The sequence below is a fragment of the Apaloderma vittatum genome, unplaced genomic scaffold, assembly GCF_000703405.1.
Source record: "Apaloderma vittatum isolate BGI_N311 unplaced genomic scaffold, ASM70340v1 scaffold87, whole genome shotgun sequence".
Lineage (NCBI taxonomy): Eukaryota > Metazoa > Chordata > Aves > Trogoniformes > Trogonidae > Apaloderma > Apaloderma vittatum.
In genome coordinates, this window is record NW_009726549.1 from 7,004 (window position 1) to 27,288 (window position 20,285).

At 41.6% G+C, this 20,285-nt stretch overlaps 1 protein-coding gene across 1 annotated transcript in view; it reads left to right on the forward strand.

The window, feature by feature from the left end:
- PTCHD4 (patched domain containing 4) overlaps nt 1–20,285 on the forward strand; it is a gene marked incomplete at its 5' end in the record, with an annotated part of 81,205 nt that overhangs the window by 6,998 nt on the left and 53,922 nt on the right. Inside the window, 1 exon segment of the mRNA XM_009873317.1 lies at nt 16,599–17,079. Within this exon segment, the coding sequence (XP_009871619.1) occupies nt 16,599–17,079 (481 nt within the window).

Below are 20,285 nucleotides of genomic sequence, written 5' to 3' on the forward strand. Positions count from 1 at the left end.
GGAGAGGAGATCCTTAAACATTAACAGATTAAATATATATTCTGTGGTAGAAATGGGAGGAACTTTGCAAGGAGAAAATTAGATTAATAAATATGTCAAAGTTTTTATATTCTTTAATGTCCTTTATGTATATGTGGGTATGCATATAACATACATGTCTTTCTTAGTCTGCAAACAATAATGTAGGTAAGGTTGGGCTAAACATTTTGGAAATAGTAATGTAAGAACAAAACCTGTGTTAAACCTTTTCAGCCATTAAGAGATGCATAGCTCTGCATAGTTGTTATTACAAAAGTCATAGTGGAAAAAGCTGCTGACTTGTTTTCCAGGAGGAGTGAGCTGAGTTATTTAAAATCATGATCCTGCATTTCTACAGAGAGCTTTTAATTTATTCAGACCCCGTATCCATTGCACACTCCTAGTGCAAACAGTGAGACATGCTGTGCGTGGCTGGAACTTGAGCTGAAAAGTGGCTTTAAATACCATATTCGTCCTTTTCTCTGTTTTCCTACCTAACAAGGTGCAAGATGCTCATGTGGAAAATAGATAGTAAAGGAAGTTGTTGATAGCAGGGCTGTGAAGCATCGTACAAAAGGAGAGAGTACTGACGAGCTCCTGAGCATTGCAGAGATGATCACATGCAGTGGGACATGTCATTGTCCCTGTCCTGGACTCACTGAGTGTAAATCAGCCTCACTTTCACAATGGTTAGGCCAGCTGGAAGCAGGAGCCTTGGATGAAGTGCCTGAAGATCTTTGATGAAATTAATGTGATCTGGTGGCAGGAGGATTTCCTAAAAGGAATTGCTGTGAAACCTGCTCAAGGGCAAACTGGGAATACTTTGTGGGTGGGCACCTCCCGTATGGCACAGAAAGTTTGCTGAAGCTTTTTTTTTTTTTTTTTGGCAAGTAATTTGCCTGTTTCCGGAAACCTGGCTATTATTGCAGAAAGGTTTTGGTCTGGTAATAATCTATAACTGATCTATAACTAAGATGCAGAAAGTCATTCGGCTACACAGGTGTGTAATATTTGTTGAATACATATGACAGCAAATACTATGGCGTCTCCCAGAATAATTCTTCTTCAAAAATACCATTTGCACAAGCCCTGCAGCCTGCTTGTCTGCTCTGAGGGGGCATCTGAGAAAGCGAGGGGCAGCCTGCCTACCTGTCCCATACCTTTGAAGGCAAAGCACATCACAGAGACTTTAGACGTAATGCAGCTCAACTACCTCGGGTGCGCAATGTGGGATTAAAGCTCAAGTTCCTAATGGTTCACTCTGTTCCAACTAATTTCTTTCTGCAGTCAGTGAGAGGCCTGGAAGATGTCACTAAATACCTCCACAGGGAAATCCAAACACCTGATGTGTAGTCTTTCCCAATATGTAGGGAACATGAATGTCACCTATAGGACCGGTTCAGTGGGCACTTAGAATTTGTGCCCAAGTTAGGGCCCTAAGCAAGACAGAAAAGTTGCCCTTCTGTAAGACAAGGTCTTGCTTTTCTTACACCTTACATAATTGTTTCCACCAGCATTACACAAGTGTTGTCAGTCTGGTGGGGAGGTGTTATTCTTACCACAGACATGGTGTATTTTTGCATGTGTGTCAACAACGTCGTGAAGGGTGCCACGATTCAGAAGTGGCCATGGAGAGTTTTGTTACTTCTTTACTAAACCATGCATTACCTATGCTACATGTCAGGCCAGCCCATAAAATTTCAGCTGAATCTTTTTCTCCTAGACATTACAGTACTCTTAAAATCAACCTGTGTATCTGTGAAACAGTGTCTACCTCACCGTCAATTTTGTCTTGGAGGAAGAAAAGAGAAAGGCAGGTTCCCATAGTTTCATTTTTACATGCCCCTAATAAAATGCTTCCTTTTTTTGTTGTTGAAATGGTTCTTTCAAGGTGCTCTTTCAAAATTATTTCCAAAATATTTTGCTCTCATGTTATACTTTAGATTAGAAAATAAAGGAGCAAAAATAACAATAAAAAAGTTACTTTAAAAGGAAATGTTTTCCCACATTCAAACTTTGGGGAAGCAGAAGGCACTCTGGTTTGAAAATTGTAGAGAAATGGAATCACCCTACCAGCCCTGCCTGGCAGGATCCCTGTGTGACTGAGAACCCAACCCAGACCCCATTGACATGAAGGTGTGCCCTAACAGGCTCTTGTTATATGCCTTTTTCCTCTGGAGACCAAGGCACCATACTGATGGACCAAGTGATGCTCACTTCCAATTTTCCAAGGAGGTTTAGTTTGTAAAACAACTTGCAGTTCATTAAGAAGAAAGATGCTGTTAGCAGCAGTCCATTATACAATGCAATCTCTTGTTTGACGGGACCTGTGACATAAATACAAATCATCCTTTTCCTAACCATTTTCCAGGATGGTCAGTTAGAGTAGATTTTAATTCGTAGTAATTCATTTGTACATGAACAAATTCAGTGTGGAGCAGGTGCAGTAAGTAAATATTCATGTGCATTTTTCTCCTTAAAATCCACACCTCAGTTTGCTCATGTTCTTGACTCCTGTCCTACTGAGTAGTGTTTTATTCACAGAGAAGTACAAAAAATCCTCCAACTGGACCCTTAGTTGATGCACAACAGATTTATCATTGTAAATTGCATAGAAATTTGGGATATCAGCAAAGAAATATGAACATTTCTGGATATTAACAAATGTCTTTCCAATCCTTTCTTTCCCCAGGCTTCAAGATTAGCACAAGAATTAGGCTTTAGGTATATATCTCAAAATAAATTTCACAAGCTTGATAAGCTTAAGAGCTGTCCTGCTCTCATATGTTTGATGTTTTAGTTTTGACAATAATTTAATTTTAAAGAAAAGTTGTTGGCTTTTTCTCTCAAAGGAATAAAGCTTGTATCTTTACAACTTTTACCATCTGTTTGCCTCTAGTGTAAGATTTTGGAGGTGTGAGAAAGAGGAGGACATCCTTGAAGGGAAATTTGTGTTATATAAATGCCAAGTACTGTAATTGTATATGTTCAGTTGTCTTTCAATCAGAATACTCACCTCAAAGAAAAGTTAAAACAGAACATTTGTCACTACTTAAACGATTTAAACAAAGTTCCGTTAGGAACAATTCTGACACTTTTCCTGTGGAAAACCCAATTACTCTTTGAAGTAGAAAAAATGATGAGTAAAAATAAGTCAGAATAGGACATTTTTTTTCAATTCCTTTAGAGGGACTAAATAAAAGCTAACCAGGACAGAATTATGAAACTCAAAGGAACTGAAATGTTCTCTTAAACCATTTGAGCTGGACCTTACCTATAGTCTGTTTAGTGAGGATAGAGCAGACAGAAAGGTTCAGATGATGTTTTATGAAGGATCAGTTTGGGATGTGAGATTGTGATTTTAGTGCAGGACCACATATTCAAGAGTTCATATTCTGCTGCTACCCAGATCCTTCTCTCCCTTACATTGATTTTCCCATCATAAAGGAGTATGGTGATGCTGCTGGAGGAATTCAGAGCTGTTGGAATTTTATGAGCAATCTCATGCCTCTTCTGTGTAACATCAAGAGGTCAAAGACATAAAAGGTTTATAAGGTCAGTCTAACCCATTCCCTGGCTTGTGCAGGATTATGAGAAAATTATAATAGAAAAATTAATTCAGATTGGCTTGGATGGGAGATCACTCACGTGGGTTGGAAACTGGCTGAAAGATTGTAAATGAAGATTCGTGATAAATGATAATGTAACAAGTTTATGGAAGGTATCTTGCAGGGTATCTGGAGAATTTGTGTTAGGTCTGGTCTCATCTAACATCACTATTAATTATCGGGAAATGGAATTGAATTGCACAGGAATGAAATTCACAATATTAAACAAGGAGGACATGTCAGCAGCAGCTGAGTCAGAGAATTTACACAGACATAACCAGAGCAGTTAGAAACCCAAACAGATAATGAAACAATTTTACGAAGAGTTTGATTGCATTCTGGTCCCCAAAGGGCAACTTAGAATCCTTCCTTGGAATAGATTCCTTTTAGCTGAATTTTGCTAATGTCGAATCGAAGATATAGTGCTTAAATGATATGACCAAGGTCAAAGACAAAGTTGATGTTAAAGTTAGGATCTTACACCCCCCACAGAAGGGGCACTTAGTTTTACTTGATTCTAAAACTACTTTGCAAGTATGGACATTTTATTACTTGGTGTTGTCCTTCATCCTTCACCTTCTTGCAGATCAGGTTACACAGGACAGAGGCAACTCCATGTGTTGAGTTTGAATGGTGCTTTGAAGGCTGTGGATGATGTGTTAAGTAATCAGTGAAGCCTTAATAGATTGAGCCTTAATAGATTGTTGCTTTGCTTTGGCCCTTTCATTATCTTTCTAGAATTAAATTTGTTGTCTTCCGGAATTTTGTGCTGATTGTGTCTGGATTTTGGATGGTCCATTCTTGAATTTGCTTTGCCACATTATGCATCGCTTGATTGTTCCCCAGCACTTTAAATATCTGCATGCCCCTAATGTCACAAATTGGATCCGTTTTGCCCCTGTCGATTTTTGTCATTCATTAATTATATTCAGGTTGTGCTAGGGAAAAATTCTGATAACAGTCTTAAAACTCAGTTGAGCGGGATAGTTACAAAATATTTCTACTTGTTTTTTCCCAATCTGAATGTGATTGTAGACCAAGTTTCTAGGAACAGGTTGATGATGTCTGTGAAATGTATTGTAGAGTTAGGCTGTTTCTTCTCTTCTTGACAAAAATCCACACTGGGGCATTGGTTGCAGCAGATGGTACCTGGTCTGGTCTGCAGAGACAGTCTGTGGCCATGCCAAGCCACTGAGAGTCCGTGACATAGCAATTTGTGGATGCTTATAGAGAGAGTCAGAGTTGGAATACTCATGCCAATGATGGGACGTATTTTCTCTAATTTGAGCCCTTTTATATTCAGCATCTGATCTAAAGTGAGCCCAATGTACATTCAGAGAAGAGAAGGGTGAACTTCCAGAAGCAATCCATTTCACTTTTTCTAACCAGCTACATTAGGAGGGAATGAACTTAACGCTTCAGAGACATCATGGGTCAGAGAAAGAATGTTAGTATGCATTTACCATTCAGATGGCTAAAATCAGGTGAGCTGAATCCCACCATACATTTATTTCAAATCACACACACACATACAAAAATGTTCCATGAAATTTCCATAAGCATCGGAATATGCTAAATCTGGAGATCTTTATAGAAAAGACTTTCATCAGGTGAAGTATTACTAAATGACCTAGGGAATAATCTGCATTTGCACTGACATGAGAAGAAACTCCCCAGAATAATTTCATGGAGAAAATCAAAGATTCTTCTCAAGTCTGCTGCAGCCTTCTCTCACACCAAATCTCTGGCAGGGTTTTGAAAGACTCTTTTTGGAAATTATTATTAGACAGTTGCAAAAGAACTAAAATACATTAATCTGAATAAGGAATTAGCTTCCACTGAAGGAACCGGAATTAAATGCCATCCTCCTGCAAAATAAATTGCCAGATATTGGCAGTTTATTGCAGTAGGGAGCCTGAGGTTTTGCAGAGTACTTGGAAGACAAATGCTGAAGTTCTGTCATCTGGAAGTGCTTTACTATCTGATTGCTCTTTGGCTTACTTTATCAGAATTTTTCCTTAAAAATTTATTTGTTTGAAATCCAAAGATGGCCAGATACCACAAGGTCCCACCATCTGCAGCACTTTTGTTTTTAAATTAAAAATCTGGTCCTTCCTGGTTTGCCAGAACCAAAACCTTTCCAAATTGATTACACTAATATAAATTGAAAAATGGTTTTGCACTCCAGGGCACTTTGAAAAGTCTTTTTTAAAGAAAAACATGTATTACATTAAAGTAACAGTAAAATTTCTATTTGGAGAAAAGAAATTTTGATGTCCTGAAGGGAAATGTCTCAGATAAGTTGAAAAGGTGGTGGTTGTTGTTATCATTAACTATGAATATAATACATTTCTTCAGAAGTGCTTACTTACGCAGTAACTAAATATTCATCGTACTTGGTATCTTGATCTCATTCTTAACAACAGCACTACATTAACATAGAAATCTGGGAACACATATAACCTAACTTCAGGCATTTAAGGAAGGTACTTGCATTAGGGCTTGGGACATTGTAGGCTTTAGGAGGACTAAAATACTTAAGAATGAAGATTCAGTCCATTTAAGATCAAAATTGCTCACTGGATGTGCCCTATTTTAATCTCCTTGAGCCAGCAGCCTGACAGCCCTGGCATTTCCAACCTGGCAGGTTTGGTTAGGCAGACTCACTCAGGACCTTAAAGCTTAAATTCTGACTTTTCACATTTTGAATCTTTTTCTGGCTGAAGAGGCACATCTAAACCAGAAGCCTTGCTTGAAGTTAATAGCTACTGTGTACTCGCATAAAAGGACAAATACTGAGCTGTGAGATACAGCCACCTTGAGGATGAAGCTACCAGAATTGGGTTTGAGCACAAGAATTAAAGAAATTCTCTTCCAGCTGGCAGCAAGAAGGGATTAAATTTTTCTGGTTTTCTTTTTTTTTTTTCTTTTTTTCCCCTTCCCATTGAGTTTGCATAAACCTAGATTATTTCTCCAATCCGTTTCACCACATGTCACATGAACTGCCGCTGCTCCTGAGCTTGGCAGGGAGGAGGTGCAGGCTCAAGAGTGAGAGGGAAGAGACCTCTCTTTGGCAGCATCACAAGTTCTTGTGAAATACAGTGATTAAAGAAACTTGAGAATCAGATTGGAAGATCTTTGGAGCATGGGCAGCTTTTCCAGTGGTGTCCTGGGCCATACCAGAACTCCACTGGTGAGCAGTGACTATGGTTTGAACCAAGACATCAGCATCTGCTGTACCTTATCATAGAATCACAGAGTAATAGAATGTGTTGGGCTGGAAGGGACATTGAAAGATCATCTAGTCCAGCCCCCCTGCAATGAGCATCTTTAACTAGATTAGGGTGCTCAGAGCCCCATCCCACCTGAACTTGAGTGTTTGCAGGGGTGCAACTTCTACCACCTCTGTGGGAAACTCGTTCCAGTTTTTCACTACCCTCATTATGAGGGTCGTCCCAGGCCTTAGCAACACAAAGGCTGCAGCAAGAGGAGTTGCTCCCACCATGTGGAGCTTGAAAAGCAGCAGTTGTTCTCAACTCTTGCACCCTCTAGATGAAAGTCTCGGGCTTGTCAGACACTGTTGTTTGGCACTTGTTTGTTACTGCAAACGCGTTCTGTGTCATTTGAGACTGCATGAGACACCCTCTCCCACAGAGTGTGGCTAAAATGCCAGCAAACCTCCAGAGGAACAGGTCTCCAGTGGTGGGTGGCAATGAGAAGCCCAAAATGAAGACAATGCCGTGAGCTTTAGGTTTTTTTTAGAAGTTACTTTTTTAGAATTGCGGGAAACAGTGTTAGAAAAATCACATGACAGCACCTGCATTTCTATGGGCTATTAAGAACTTAACATTTTATGAAGAAGGGCACGTGTCACAAGGTGATCTTGAGACAGATTTTACAAATATAAAAATGCCTACTCGCAGCCCAGAACACCAAAACCAATGTGACCAGAAGGTCAATGGAGGTGATTCTACCCCTCTGCTCTGATCTCGTTAAGACCCACCTGCAATTCTATGTCCAGCTCTGGGGCCCCTGGTACAAGAAGGACATGGACCTGTTGGAGCGGGTCCAAAGGAGGACCATGAAAATTATCAAGGAGCTGAAACCTTTTCCCTATGAGGACAAGCTGAGAGAGTTCAAGCTATTCAGTCTGCAGAAGAGACGGCTCCAGGGAGACCTTTTAGCAGTCCTCCAGTACTTAAAGGGGGCATGCGGAAAAGAAGAGGAGGGACTCTTTATCAGGGAGAACAGTTCTAGCACAAGGGGTATTGGTTTCAAACTGAAAGAAGGTAGATTCAGATTAGATATCAGGAAGAAATTCTTTAATGTGAATGTGGAACAGGTTGCCCAGAGAAGTTGTGGAAGCCCCTTATTTGGAAGTGTTCAAGGCCAGGTTGGACAGAACTTGGAAGCAGCTGGTCTAGTTGGAGGTATCCCTGCCCATGGCAGGGGAGTTGGAACCAAGTGATTTTTAAGTTCCCTTCCAACACAAATCATTCTATGTCTCCATGATTCTAAGTTCATATGTGGGCGTGAATAATGTATTTGAACACATTGAATACAAAAGTACCTTGGGGGGCAGTCAGCTATCTCCTATGCAGATCAGAACCCCAGCTTTGGTTAAATTTTAATGCATGAATACAGACCTACTTAAATGCCTCATTCCTCATTCTCCTTCTTTCCAGATTCTGGTCCAACATTATAAAAAATAAAATAAATAAAAAAAAGAAAAACATCTGAAACTAGACATTTTTTGGCTCTCTTCAACTAACAAAAGGCCAAGCTCATTATATCCAGTGTGTGTTGGACAGAAGGGGGGATGCTTCAGGGTGGAGGAATTGCTTCAGAATGCCAAATTTGAGATAAAAAATAAATAAATAAAAAAAGAAGGAGAACTGATTAATTATGTCTGAAAAAGGAAGGATTTTCAGCTGGAAGTGTTAAGTGTCCTTAACTGAATCTGCTTTGCACAGTGCCTCATTATAATTTATTGAGCACCGTGAGAGTGGAAGCTCCTGATCGGACTTGTGTAAGAGCACAGCAGCGCCTTACATTTGAAGGCTGGGGTTGGTTAAGCCTGCAGACTGCTTAGATGGAAGTTAACCTCAAAACCACGCTAGCCCCAGAATCCTGCCACATCACACTTAGCTCTGTCTGATTCTCGGTTATTTCTTCCTACCTTTGATAAAACATTATCGCAGCGTTTCAGTACTTTGGCTGCTTGTCCCCAGAGGAACCAGGAAGAGCAGAGACAAGAGAAAATTAAAGAGATGTTTGCCAACATAAAACATAATTTAAAAAGAAAAAAGCACCCTTTTCTGTATCATTATTGAAACTTGAGATTGTAAGAGCTTAAATGATTCCTGTGGATCTGCTTTACTCCTCACTCTTTATTCTCCGTTGTTTATTTTTTAACACATCCTTTAGTCAGAGTAGTAAAATCAAGCAAATCCTTTTTTTTTTTTTTTTTTGTAACTGTTACAGCCACTGCTGAAAGTCTTTCTCCCTTGAAGTTGGTCAGAGTTTTTCAGTGAAAATTTCTCAGAGGAATACAGAGAGGATGCACACAGAGCAAGAGGGCTACAAAATTGTCAGTGAAAATATGTGACCCCTTTTCAGGATCTACTTTTAGGGACAATTATGGGATCCCATTCTTTTCATCCTCAAATCCTTCAGCCTGGTCATATGAAGTGCATGGTGAAGTTTTAAAAACTATTCTGTGCTTTTGTTCATATTGAAATAAGACAAGAAAGGAGGCTTTCTTGATTTTTAGTGTTTTCTGCATTCTTGTTTATCCTATAACTTCATGGACTTCAAGACAGCTTTTAAGATTAGATATTCACAAGAGACAGAAAGCATTCTGGTGGAATATTGTGCTGTTTATTCCTATTTGGTGAAACCCATGACCCTCCTGAAATAATAAACCTCACGGATTTCACTGTGGCGCAAGATAGCTTTAATTCATTAATCTCACTTGATCTTTCTTATGTTTGTTGCCAATTTAACTCAAATCCCTGCATTTGGGAGAAGGTTTTCTTTGCTAAAAAATGAACGGCTGCATTCTTTCACCCCCTTCCTAGCAGCTCATTTCACTTTTTTGTTTGTTGAAAAGCTGTAAAATCCACAATAACTATGAGACTCCCAAAGGCATCTTCCAGCCATGTTATGGAAGATGCTGTCTTGGTGCGTCATGCTTTAGAAGTGCACAGAAATTGAAAAATGGGCTAGATGGACCAGTGGCCTGCACTGAAAAAAACATTTCTTGTGTTTTTATGCTCTTCATAATTTTCTTCCTTTACTTTGAACATTTTTAACATTGAATTTGAGCTGTGGATGAAATCAGAGTTAATATAGAATATTCATTAATAGAAGGTATTCATGCTATAAATTCCTAGAGTATGCTAAGTAGGAGAGACGGTAAATGTGTTCTTCATACACATGCCTGTGTACATGAGTGCAGGTGTTTAACTGTATATATCAAAATATTGGTAGTTTGTGCATCTTCCCTGAGGTACTGCTGTCTCCTTAGTGGTTCATTCCTGTTTCTCCTTGGCACAAACAAAATCCTTTGGGATGAACAGCAGCCATGCATGAGACCACAGAGACAAGCATGAGTTTTTTTAATTGGACCTGGATATTCTTCATGGCTTAACAGCAGCAGAGGCCTAGATGTTGTCCCAGTTTTCCTAGGTGGAGGGCTGCTACTATACTATGCAATGCTGAAGCTTGAATTTCCCCTCCTAAAGCTATATGGCACCTCCTTGCAGAAGTCTGTCATAAAGCAGGATTCGAATATATGAAAAATACAAATGATGTCCTACCTTGTGATCTGAAGTGTAGAGGTCCTGGGGTAGGAAAAGAGTTTGGGGGGAATTCCCAGCCCTAAAGGCGAAGGTCCCGGTTTGCTGAATCAGTCCACTATGAACATGTCCAAAGAAGGTTAACAAAGCTGGTAAAGGGTATTGAGAACAAGTCTTATGAGGAACAGCTGAGGAAACTGGGCTTGTTTGGGTTATTGGAGCCTGGAGGAAACTGTGGCTCTGTGCGTGCTGGAAACAAGAGGACAGCATTAGTTTGAGATCTGACCTGGTAGATGTACACACCCAGATTCGCGTATGACTTGAGAGGTCCTGCTGACCTGAGTCTCCCAGGAAGGTGAACTGAAGTCACTGACAGTTTTGCTGAGCCACCCACCATAGGGCTTCTTCTCCTGTCATCTCACTAGTTCCTAGGCCACAAAGCCATCCATGCCCTTCATCCTTGGGTCCAGCTCGCTGGGCTGGGTCACCAATGAACCTGCCACTGTCTGAACTCACAGTGCTGAAGCAATTTCCCTGCTGTGCCTGTGATCCCCCTCCTGGTGAACCAGAGAGAGGATAAAGGCAGATAGGCCAGCTGTGCCCCCAAATTACCTCCTAGTACTTGTGGTCCTCTTTAGGCTGTCCATAAACCCCCATCTTCCAGCAGTACCCTTCCCCACATAGGGAAGGTGTATATTCACAGCAAACATGGGCATTGCTTAGCACCTTCAAGGATACCACTGTGTCCTTGGCTGCACAAATGCAGGTCAGGACAACCAGGGCCAAAATTAGGCTGAAAGTGAACTGGGCAGTAAATCCACCCCTCTTTTCCAGAAGAACTGAGGTGTGACCATGACAGGCTTGAGAAATGGGCCAGTGCAAATTGCATGAGGTTCAACAAATCAAAGTGCAAGCTCCTGCACCTGGGTCAGACCAATCTCAGGCTCAATTATAAACTGGGCACAGAGTAGGCTGAGAGTAGCCCTGAGGAGAAGGACTTGGGGGTGTTGAGAGATGAGAAGCTCAACATGAGCCGGCAGTGTGCTCGTGCAGCCCACAAGGCCATCCGTGTCCTGGGATGTATCAAGAGAAGCGTGGTCAGCAGGTCAAGAGAGGTGATTCTCCCCCTTTACTCTGCTCTTGTGAGACCCCACCTCAAATACTGCGTCCAGTTCTGGTGTCCCCAGTGTAAGAGGGACATGGATCTGTTGGATTGTGTTCAGAGGAGGGCTGAGAGTATTCCCCGTACAGAATAGCTGCAGAGGGACAACCACAGTAAGCAGCTCGAAGGGCAGGAAAACTGCAACTCTGACATAAATCAGGATTACATGTGAGTGTTTGAAATAGATGCTTCAGGAATTCTTGGTAATTGTTGGTGGTGTAATAGGGATTGACTGGTGTATGTTGGATGGATAACTATACCATGGGCAGGGACAGAGAAATCAGTTTAGTTGGGGAGAAAAAAAACCTCCTTCCAAAATTCTGCAGTGAGGCTGAAGAGAAGCAGGAGCAACCCAATATGTTAAAACTTAAATGAAAGGGGATTTAATATTTTTTCTTGAAAACTTTAAGTGAATTAAAGCAAGTGACTTTATCCTAGCCTCTATGGCTTTTAGTGTAACACTTCCCATGAAATACATTTGGTAGAGCGGGACTGTCCTTATCACGACGAGAAACAACTGCACCGATTGCAGTAGGATGCTTATTGCACAGTATATTTCAATTTGCTGGCAAAAATACTTGAATGTGAGTGATCTGGCAGTAGGGTTCAAAGTCTCTTCTCCTCCTCGCCGGGGATCTGAAATGTATTTTAAACTTCTCACCAAGCCTCCACTGAGCAGAGTACTGGGAAGACATGAGCCATTCCAAAACACCTTAAACCCTCCATTTTTCCCATGAAAGGGAGGTCAGTGGAAGCTGGTGTCATTGAAAGCAGGGAGAAGGCATCCTGCCCGGGACTGGTGCAGCAATGACCCCATGGAACCCCTGGGATGGGAACTGGGGCTGCAGCAGCTGCACTGAAATTGTTAAGGAAAGAAAAAGGTTCCAAGTAATTTAGTAGTAAGAAATTATTGCTAATATCCCTCTGGGCTGCATGCAGAGAGAGTCTATTCCTGCATTAGCACCAGAAAAAGATATTTAGCTCAGTAGGAGCAGCTTTTCTTTTTTACCCTGAGAAGTTCTCAGCTCTGGAGCAAGCCACACATTCCCATGCCGTTTACACACCTTACAGACAGGTTTCTAACCTGAAACATAATACTGGTTTAATCTGTTCACCATTGCTAATTTTTACTGCTGAATGGACAATGAATTTGGATTTTTAAACACATGCAAGGCCAGGTCTGCATAAACGCAGGTGGCAAAGTCTATCTTGCTGGGGGAAGACGATGCTGTCCATGTTTGTCAGTCCTCTGAGAGTCCTCAGTTCTCCTCCTCCTTTTGAGAGTCTAAGTCTACCAAATAGCTTTGTGGAATCTAGAAAAAGAGAAGGGAGTACGTAAACCCCAATGTAATGGTATCCACTGAAGCAAAGATGCCCTGTTTAAGATCAAATATCATGTGCCCCAGCAAGTGATCTATATTTCATGCCATTTTTTTTAAAGCTGCTCAAATCTAGAGAGAATTAGCTGCCCTCAGAATGGATGATGGGTCTTTTTGCCCTCTGGGAGAACAGACATTGAAGATTTCCTTATTAAAAAAGAAAAGGAAAAAATAGAGAAAGATACAGTCTGGGAATCTCAAATTCAGGCTTCTGAATTTAATTCTGTAGTGACCTCGCTAAAGACAGTTATCATCTTGCATTGTAGATCCTCTGATCATACATGGGTAAAATGTTGTGTACAACCAATAAGTATTATTATTGCTCTATTTTGTGAGTTTGCTTTTCTGTGTACAAGATCTCAGAGTAGCAACATATGTAGGTAAAATGTGTTAAGGATCTGTAGTCTGAAACATCAAACCGTTGTTATGAAATTAAAAATAGCATCATCATAGAAACATAGAATCACAGAATAGTCTAAGCTGGAAGGGATCTTAGAGATCATTTTAATCCAGCCTCCCTGCCGTCAGGGATGCCACCTCTCAACTAGATCAGGCAACACTTGGGGACATGTAAGCATCTACGAGGAAGGACATGCTAATTAACAGCAGAAAGTGCTTCTTCTTATAGAGGAACTAGCTAGGTGGAATGAGGGATCTTTTTAAAAACCTGCCTGGTGTTCAGGCCTCATCTTGTTTCCAAAACTCTAAGCTCAGCCCAGGAGCTTAGTTGTTGACATCTCTTTCTTTCACCACGGTTGTCCTGGAGGACAACAGAGAACTTGGGATGGTGTTCATAGAATCGTAGAATAGTTTCAACTGGAAGAGACCTTGAAGATCATTGATTCCAGTCTTTGTCTCAGCCCTATTAACCCACTATGTCCCCCACTGCAACATCCACCTGTCTGTGAAACACTTCCAGGGACAGTGGCATGAGACACCGAGTGGTAGTTAGGTCCCAGCTTGGAAGTGTCTGGGAGAAAGTCGTGTTGGCTGCGCTGGATCATCATTTTCCCAGCCTTCAGTCTCCATCTGTAAAATGAGATTAAAGGCAACATCTTTCCTCATCCTTCTTCTGTCTTCTTTGCTGAGATTGTAACCATGTCAGTGGCAGCCCTGCCTAGTGCAAAAGGACCTTTATCTCTCTTAGAGCCTTTGGCAAAGACAACCTATAATATCTATTAGAAAAAAGCCTCATTTTCCCAAATGCTGTGGCGGCAGGCTCGTGTTTGCGTGCTATAAAAGCAGCAAAGGCAAATCCCTTGCGTGGACAGGCAGCAATCTGCCTATGCAAGGAAAGGGACAGACAAAACGACCTCAAAGCAATACAACGTCTGTGATTTCCTCGGATTCCATCTGAAAGCTCGCTCTCTATTTTGCTGACATATGAGCCGGGTGCCCTATTGTACATCTGTGTAACAAATAGCCGTTATCTGCTGTTTCATGGGAGATATGGCAGAACATGATTTATCTGTGCCTGCTCGGTGGCCTCTTTTGAAACGTTGCCTTCTCTCGGTGCACCTTTTGCCGAGGAAGGCAGATGGTCATTGCAAAGTTTCCCATAACCTTGCTGTGCGTGCTGCATAGTGAATCAATGAGACCTGAATTACAGCCCGTTGTCTGAGTTTGGAGCTGTGCTGCTAAAGTATCCTGCAGTGGCTGGGAATGTTTGAATGTCAACACCGCATATATACTGAGGAAATATGACATTTTTCCCTAAAATCTCGAAGCAGTGACAAAGGAGATTTTTTTTAACTGCAAAGTTGCGTCTGACGTGAGCAGGGACTGCATTGCTCAAACCTTAATTGCCAGCTTGGAATGATTCCTTTTGTGGGTGTGTGAGTGTCAGCTGTGGTCCACCTCCCTTAGAAAAAAAAATAGAAATAATTAAAAAAACCCAGGAATTTACATGAAATGCCAAGGATTAGTATTTTTTGAGTCCAAACAGCACCAGCTGCCCCTCTGTGCTAGCTGTCTCTGCTCATATGACATTTGCAGTGAGGCTTCAGGTGATTCGAGAAGCTGGCATTAGACTGCAAATCACCTTTCTTGTCAGCTCATGCCAGGATACCTTGCCAGAAGCCGTTATTTCAATGGGAAATAGCAACTGGGAATAGGGAAAAAATGAACTTCTGAAAAGCACTTTGTCACGTTCCCCAGGCGGTGGCGGGCAAATGCTGAAAACAGTGTGAGCTCCTGCCATGAGAGCAGGCATAGGCAGAAATTTCTCAGTGGGAGGATTACCTCCTTTACATTCCAGAGAAAAGACAAGGTGAGTATATAAAATATTCTCAGTGCTGTCTCTCAATTTCTGATATTTATTTGCCCTGTGAGCAGATGTTCCAGAAGATGTCTGTGTTTCCTAAAGCCTGGTACTTTGGTTCATAGACTTTTTCTTAGAGTGGGAATCATTACAACGAGCAGGTCTGATAATTCTAGATAATGACCTGTGTGCAGCACAGGTATTTCTGGAAATGGTTAACGTTGGGTGTAACTGGTGTTAAAACTGCCTCCCCCAAATGCTTGTAGCCTTTTGCAAATTACTACTTGCACGTGTGTGTAGGGAGAAGCATATCTGACATTCAATGTATTGGTCAGCTCGTTCCCATAACACATCTACATAAAAAACGCTGAAATAAATGCTGCAAGACATTTTTTACATTAACTGGATTGAGAAGTTTATATTTTTATTAAATACAATATGAAAGAAATATGAAAATGAAAATAAATCTGAAATCTTTGATAAGGGCGCATCACAGATATTCTAGAAACCTAGAATAACCAGTGGCTTAAAAGAAAGGACCTTCCTTACAGGACCTTTCCTACTAAACTTTTCTCACAAAAAAACCCCAAAAACCAAACTAACCAACCAAACAAACAAACATTTGAATTAGACCAGTTTACCAAATAAAATGGTCTGATCTTGCAAACAGGCAGGGATTGATCCTCAGTTCACCTGATGTGTCCTTTACTGATTGTCATGGAGATTTTTGTGTCCTAGCATATACTGAAATTAGTGAGATCAAAGTAAGTCTTATATTCCTGAAGTATGATTCTTTTCTCTATGCTGCTGATAAATAAACAGTTCAAGAAAACTGAGGGGGTTTTATATTTTCCTAGAACCAGAGTAGTTATTAAACTGTGTGACTCCGTCTACATTTGCATCTGTATATTGAGGAACCAGGCTCATTCTCTCTGTAGATTTCCAACTTTTCCAAAAGCATTTCCAAAATATCAGGAAGTCACCAATTTTCCAGAAATTGATCTTCATCTCAGATATTTCATGCTCCAGTAACTGGGATATGGGTAAGATGGGGAAAGCAATCTTCTGTGGGGTGAGGAGCCTGCATGCTGCATTTCAGTCCCCAAACACCTGGGACCGCAATGAGTATCCGAGCAGTCTGTGAGGCTACAATGAGTAAATGAGGCTAAAATGAGTAGAAGCAGGGTTGTGGCAGGGAACAAGGATGTGTCCCAAAGCCCACTAAAGTGAAGAGCATGTCTCCTGCTGACTGCACTGGCCTTTGCGTGGAGCTCTCAGCATGCCTGTGAAAGGAAGATAGTCGAACGATAGCACTGTAACGCATCTGACGTGAGATAACCACATGCTCATCTCTTTTGTTTTCTCTCCCAGGATGGAAGGAGCAGCTTTATTGGCCACCAGCTCGGAGGGGTCATGGAAGTGCCAAACAGCAAGGACCAGAGAGTCAAATCAGCCAGAGCCATCCAAATCACTTACTACCTCCAAACGTATGGCTCTGTCACCCAGGACCTCATTGGGGAGAAGTGGGAGAGTGAATTCTGTAAACTGATGCACAAGATGCAGCTGGATCACCAAGATCTGCAGCTCTACTCACTAGCATCCTTTAGCCTCTGGAAGGACTTTCACCAGACCAGTCTCTTGGCCAGGGGCAAGATTTTGGTGAGCCTGATGCTGATTCTCTTGACTGCTACCCTCTCGAGCTCCATGAAGGACTGCCTGCGCAGCAAACCTTTCCTGGGACTCTTGGGAGTACTCACTATCTGTATTTCCAGTGTCACTGCGGCAGGGATATTTTTCATTACTGATGGAAAATATAATTCTACTCTGTTGGGAATCCCTTTCTTCGCTATGGGTAATTATTTATCTTCATAATAATAGGATTAACAGAGCTTAATGACAGGATTGTAAATTACATCCTGGGTTATAAAGTGCAGATTTTACCTTGAGTGAAAGTCTAAGTCATTTTCATCTTGTTAAATTGATCTGTGCCTTTCAAAAAAAAAAAAAAAAAGAAAAAAGAAAGGAAAAAGGAAACAAAGCAAAGCAGTAGCAACAATAAAGAGCAAATGACGTTGCTGGAGTCTCGGTCAATAGGAGAGAGGGGCAATTTTATTGATCTCTGTTACAAAATGAAGGAGAAATTGCTATTGAAAACTAGTCAGCTCAGCACAGAAAATGGATATGTGTTGACCTGGCTTTGATGGGAGGCTGGGCAAAAGAGTAAGTTAAAATAGGAGGGAGTGTGCTGAGAAAAGAAAGATTTTAGCATCTTCCAAGGAAAGCTTCTCTTCCAGCCCTGTCTGAGGGGCAGAGGGGAACGGGTTGGTGTAAGAATAAGATTGATGGACTTTATCTCACAGAGGAGATTACTGTGGTGGTGTTTGCCAGGCTGTGATCAAAGGGCCCTGTCAGTATCTGTAGCGCATAATCCCTCGGTTTGGGAAACCCCAGATCAGCTGCAGAGATTTCCTTCGCGTCACAGCCGGGCAGAGGAAGGTACAGAAGAAGAACAAACATAAACCCCAGGTCTGTTAGCAGAATTGCCTCTCCTTTCTGTCCCGAGCACTTCCAGTGCTTCTGTGTAGTTAATGAGTTTGCGGAGGGTACGTTGGAAATGAGGAGGGAAATATGCCCCAAACAGCTTGCTGAAGCAATGATTTTTGGCATGGTCATATCCATATTTGTCAGAGTTTCACTGCTTCACGAGTCTGAACTCCAGTGATAGCTCTGCAGCAGCAGCAGCCCTGACCCCGAAACTTTCATGCTGGCTTTTGGATGGTACGAAATCTTACCTGTGGACAGAATTCTGGATATTTATAGTTAATTTCTTAAGTTCCATTCAAGCTTCTAGTACTCAAGCCCAAGTCCTATGCTCCAGTGAAGGTAACTAAAAATGTAAAGTCACAAGCTAGAGGTTCAGAGAAGAATCTTATGTTTTTCTTAGAAACTTCAACCTCTCCCAAAACTACATTTTCTTGTGCTTCCCCTCAAGACAAGTCCGGTAGGTGAATGCATCCCCCAGCCCCCTGCCTTCTATTTTGTCCACCCCCTGATAATTCATCCGTGTCACTAACCAAGGGGGCTGAGCTGTGGCCTCTTCAGTCCTGCACCCAGGATCTCTGGAGCAGCTGGCTGAGGTGGGAAGGAGCAGGATGGTGTGGATGGTCAAGATTCCAGAAGGGAAAGGGAAGAATAAGGCAAAAGTCCTCAGGGGATTGCATGATTGGTTCAGCCTCATTAATACCAATAAACAAACCTGTGCCAAAGCCTCTAATTCAATCATCTGCACTGTTAAATTCTGACAGTGGCCCCTGGCATGGTCTGCCCTGTGCCAGCCCTTCAGAAGCTGTGAAGAGCTCTGCAGTGTGATGGAAACATGATGGAAAGAAAGTGCTGAGTGTGCATGTCAGCAAGAGGAGCAGAGAATGTGCCAGGTTGTGACAGGATGGACCCTGAACTGAGCGAGGGGTGTGGGCTTAGGAAAAAGAATGAAGAAAAGGACAGCAGTGGGGAAGGAGAGGCTCATGCTTGTTGTCAGATTATGGCAACCTTTTCGCTGGGTGTCAGGAGGTGCATGTCAAAGAGTGTGGCCAGATGGCACTGCCTTGCTTGTGCAGCAAGATGAAGTAAAGGCAAAAAACCCACTGAAGTGATGGAGAGCGCCTTCCCAAAATTGTTTATTCCTCTGCTGATTCCCCTTTTTAGACGTCTGTAGATATGGGCGGCCCATACTTGTTGCCTGAAAGGTCCCAAATTTGTCACTCTCAAGCAGCCCCAAACAGTGCTTGTAGTGAAACTCATCTTCGGGTTGACCTCAAAAGCAGCAGCATCCATAGAGATCAGGAGCATCAATGGGAACAGCAGTAACGTTGTGCTCAGTTTATACATACCAATTCATGCAAGGGTGGGAGTTTCTGAAAGCAGAGAGGCTCGGTTTCCCATCTAAGGTGGTGGCAATCTGTGAGTTTGTTTGCTGTGTGAGAAAAAGTGACGTGTATAACTTTCTGTTGTTCTTTGCCCTGTCATTCTTGTCACAGCCACTGCCAAGAGCAAAAGGAAAGAGAAAAACCCAACCTCTCTTGAACTATTTGCAAAGATTGCTGCTATAACATTATACTGAGTGAACTTAAGGTTGAAAAAGAAAACACATAAGAAACCCTTCTACAGAAATTTCAGTCAGGAATCTTGGACCAAATTGCAAATATCATTAAAGAACAGCTTGCAATGCCTCAGAGCTGCTGCTGGTAAATATCAGGCAACACTTTTACAGTTTGGTAGAGCTAAAAGAGAGGAAAGCATGTCTTATCAAAGCCATACTGGGTTACAACCTGCCATATGCAACTTGCCTTTAGTCCCTTAAGTGATGGTGCCAGCTAATGAGACCTTGCTCTGCCCGTGATACCCCCAGGGCCTCACAGACCTTGGCTTGTCACAGGGCAGGTTTTTCTGCAGAAAGCAAACAATGCATCAGATAGTAATTGAGTGAATATAGATGAAAAAGTGTGCAAAGAGGTGTTTCCCAAAATTATAAATGTCAGATAAACAACTCAGCCTTCTGAAGTCACTTAAATTAAAAAAAAAATAAAAGGAAAACCAAGAAACAACAGCCACAAAGTGCCTGCAAGTGCAATTCTATGAGGAATACACAGGCAACCTTAATTCTGGCAGCTCTTAACTTTGGAACAGCTCTCTGACATTTACAAACTGTCTATTTAAAGTGTGTTTATATATGGTCAAAAATATACAGTTTCTTCTGACGTTCAATTTTCAAAGGATTAATTTTAATGGAAATTCTGTGATGTTCTTCGGTACTTGTCCTTTTTTCCTGCAGAGATGGCAGGATGCTGCCATCTGAATGACAGGAATAACCCTGGACTTGTACAAATGTTTAGGTCCATAATTCCTCTTGCAGTGCAGAGCTTCTGTGGTTTTCAGGTGATAGAAGCCTACATTAAAGTGAAATGTTTAATATTTTTCTAAATTCGGACTGAATGACCGACACATTAATTATTTTCTGTAGAACTGCTGTGAGGGAATTGTCTGTTGGGATAAAGCATA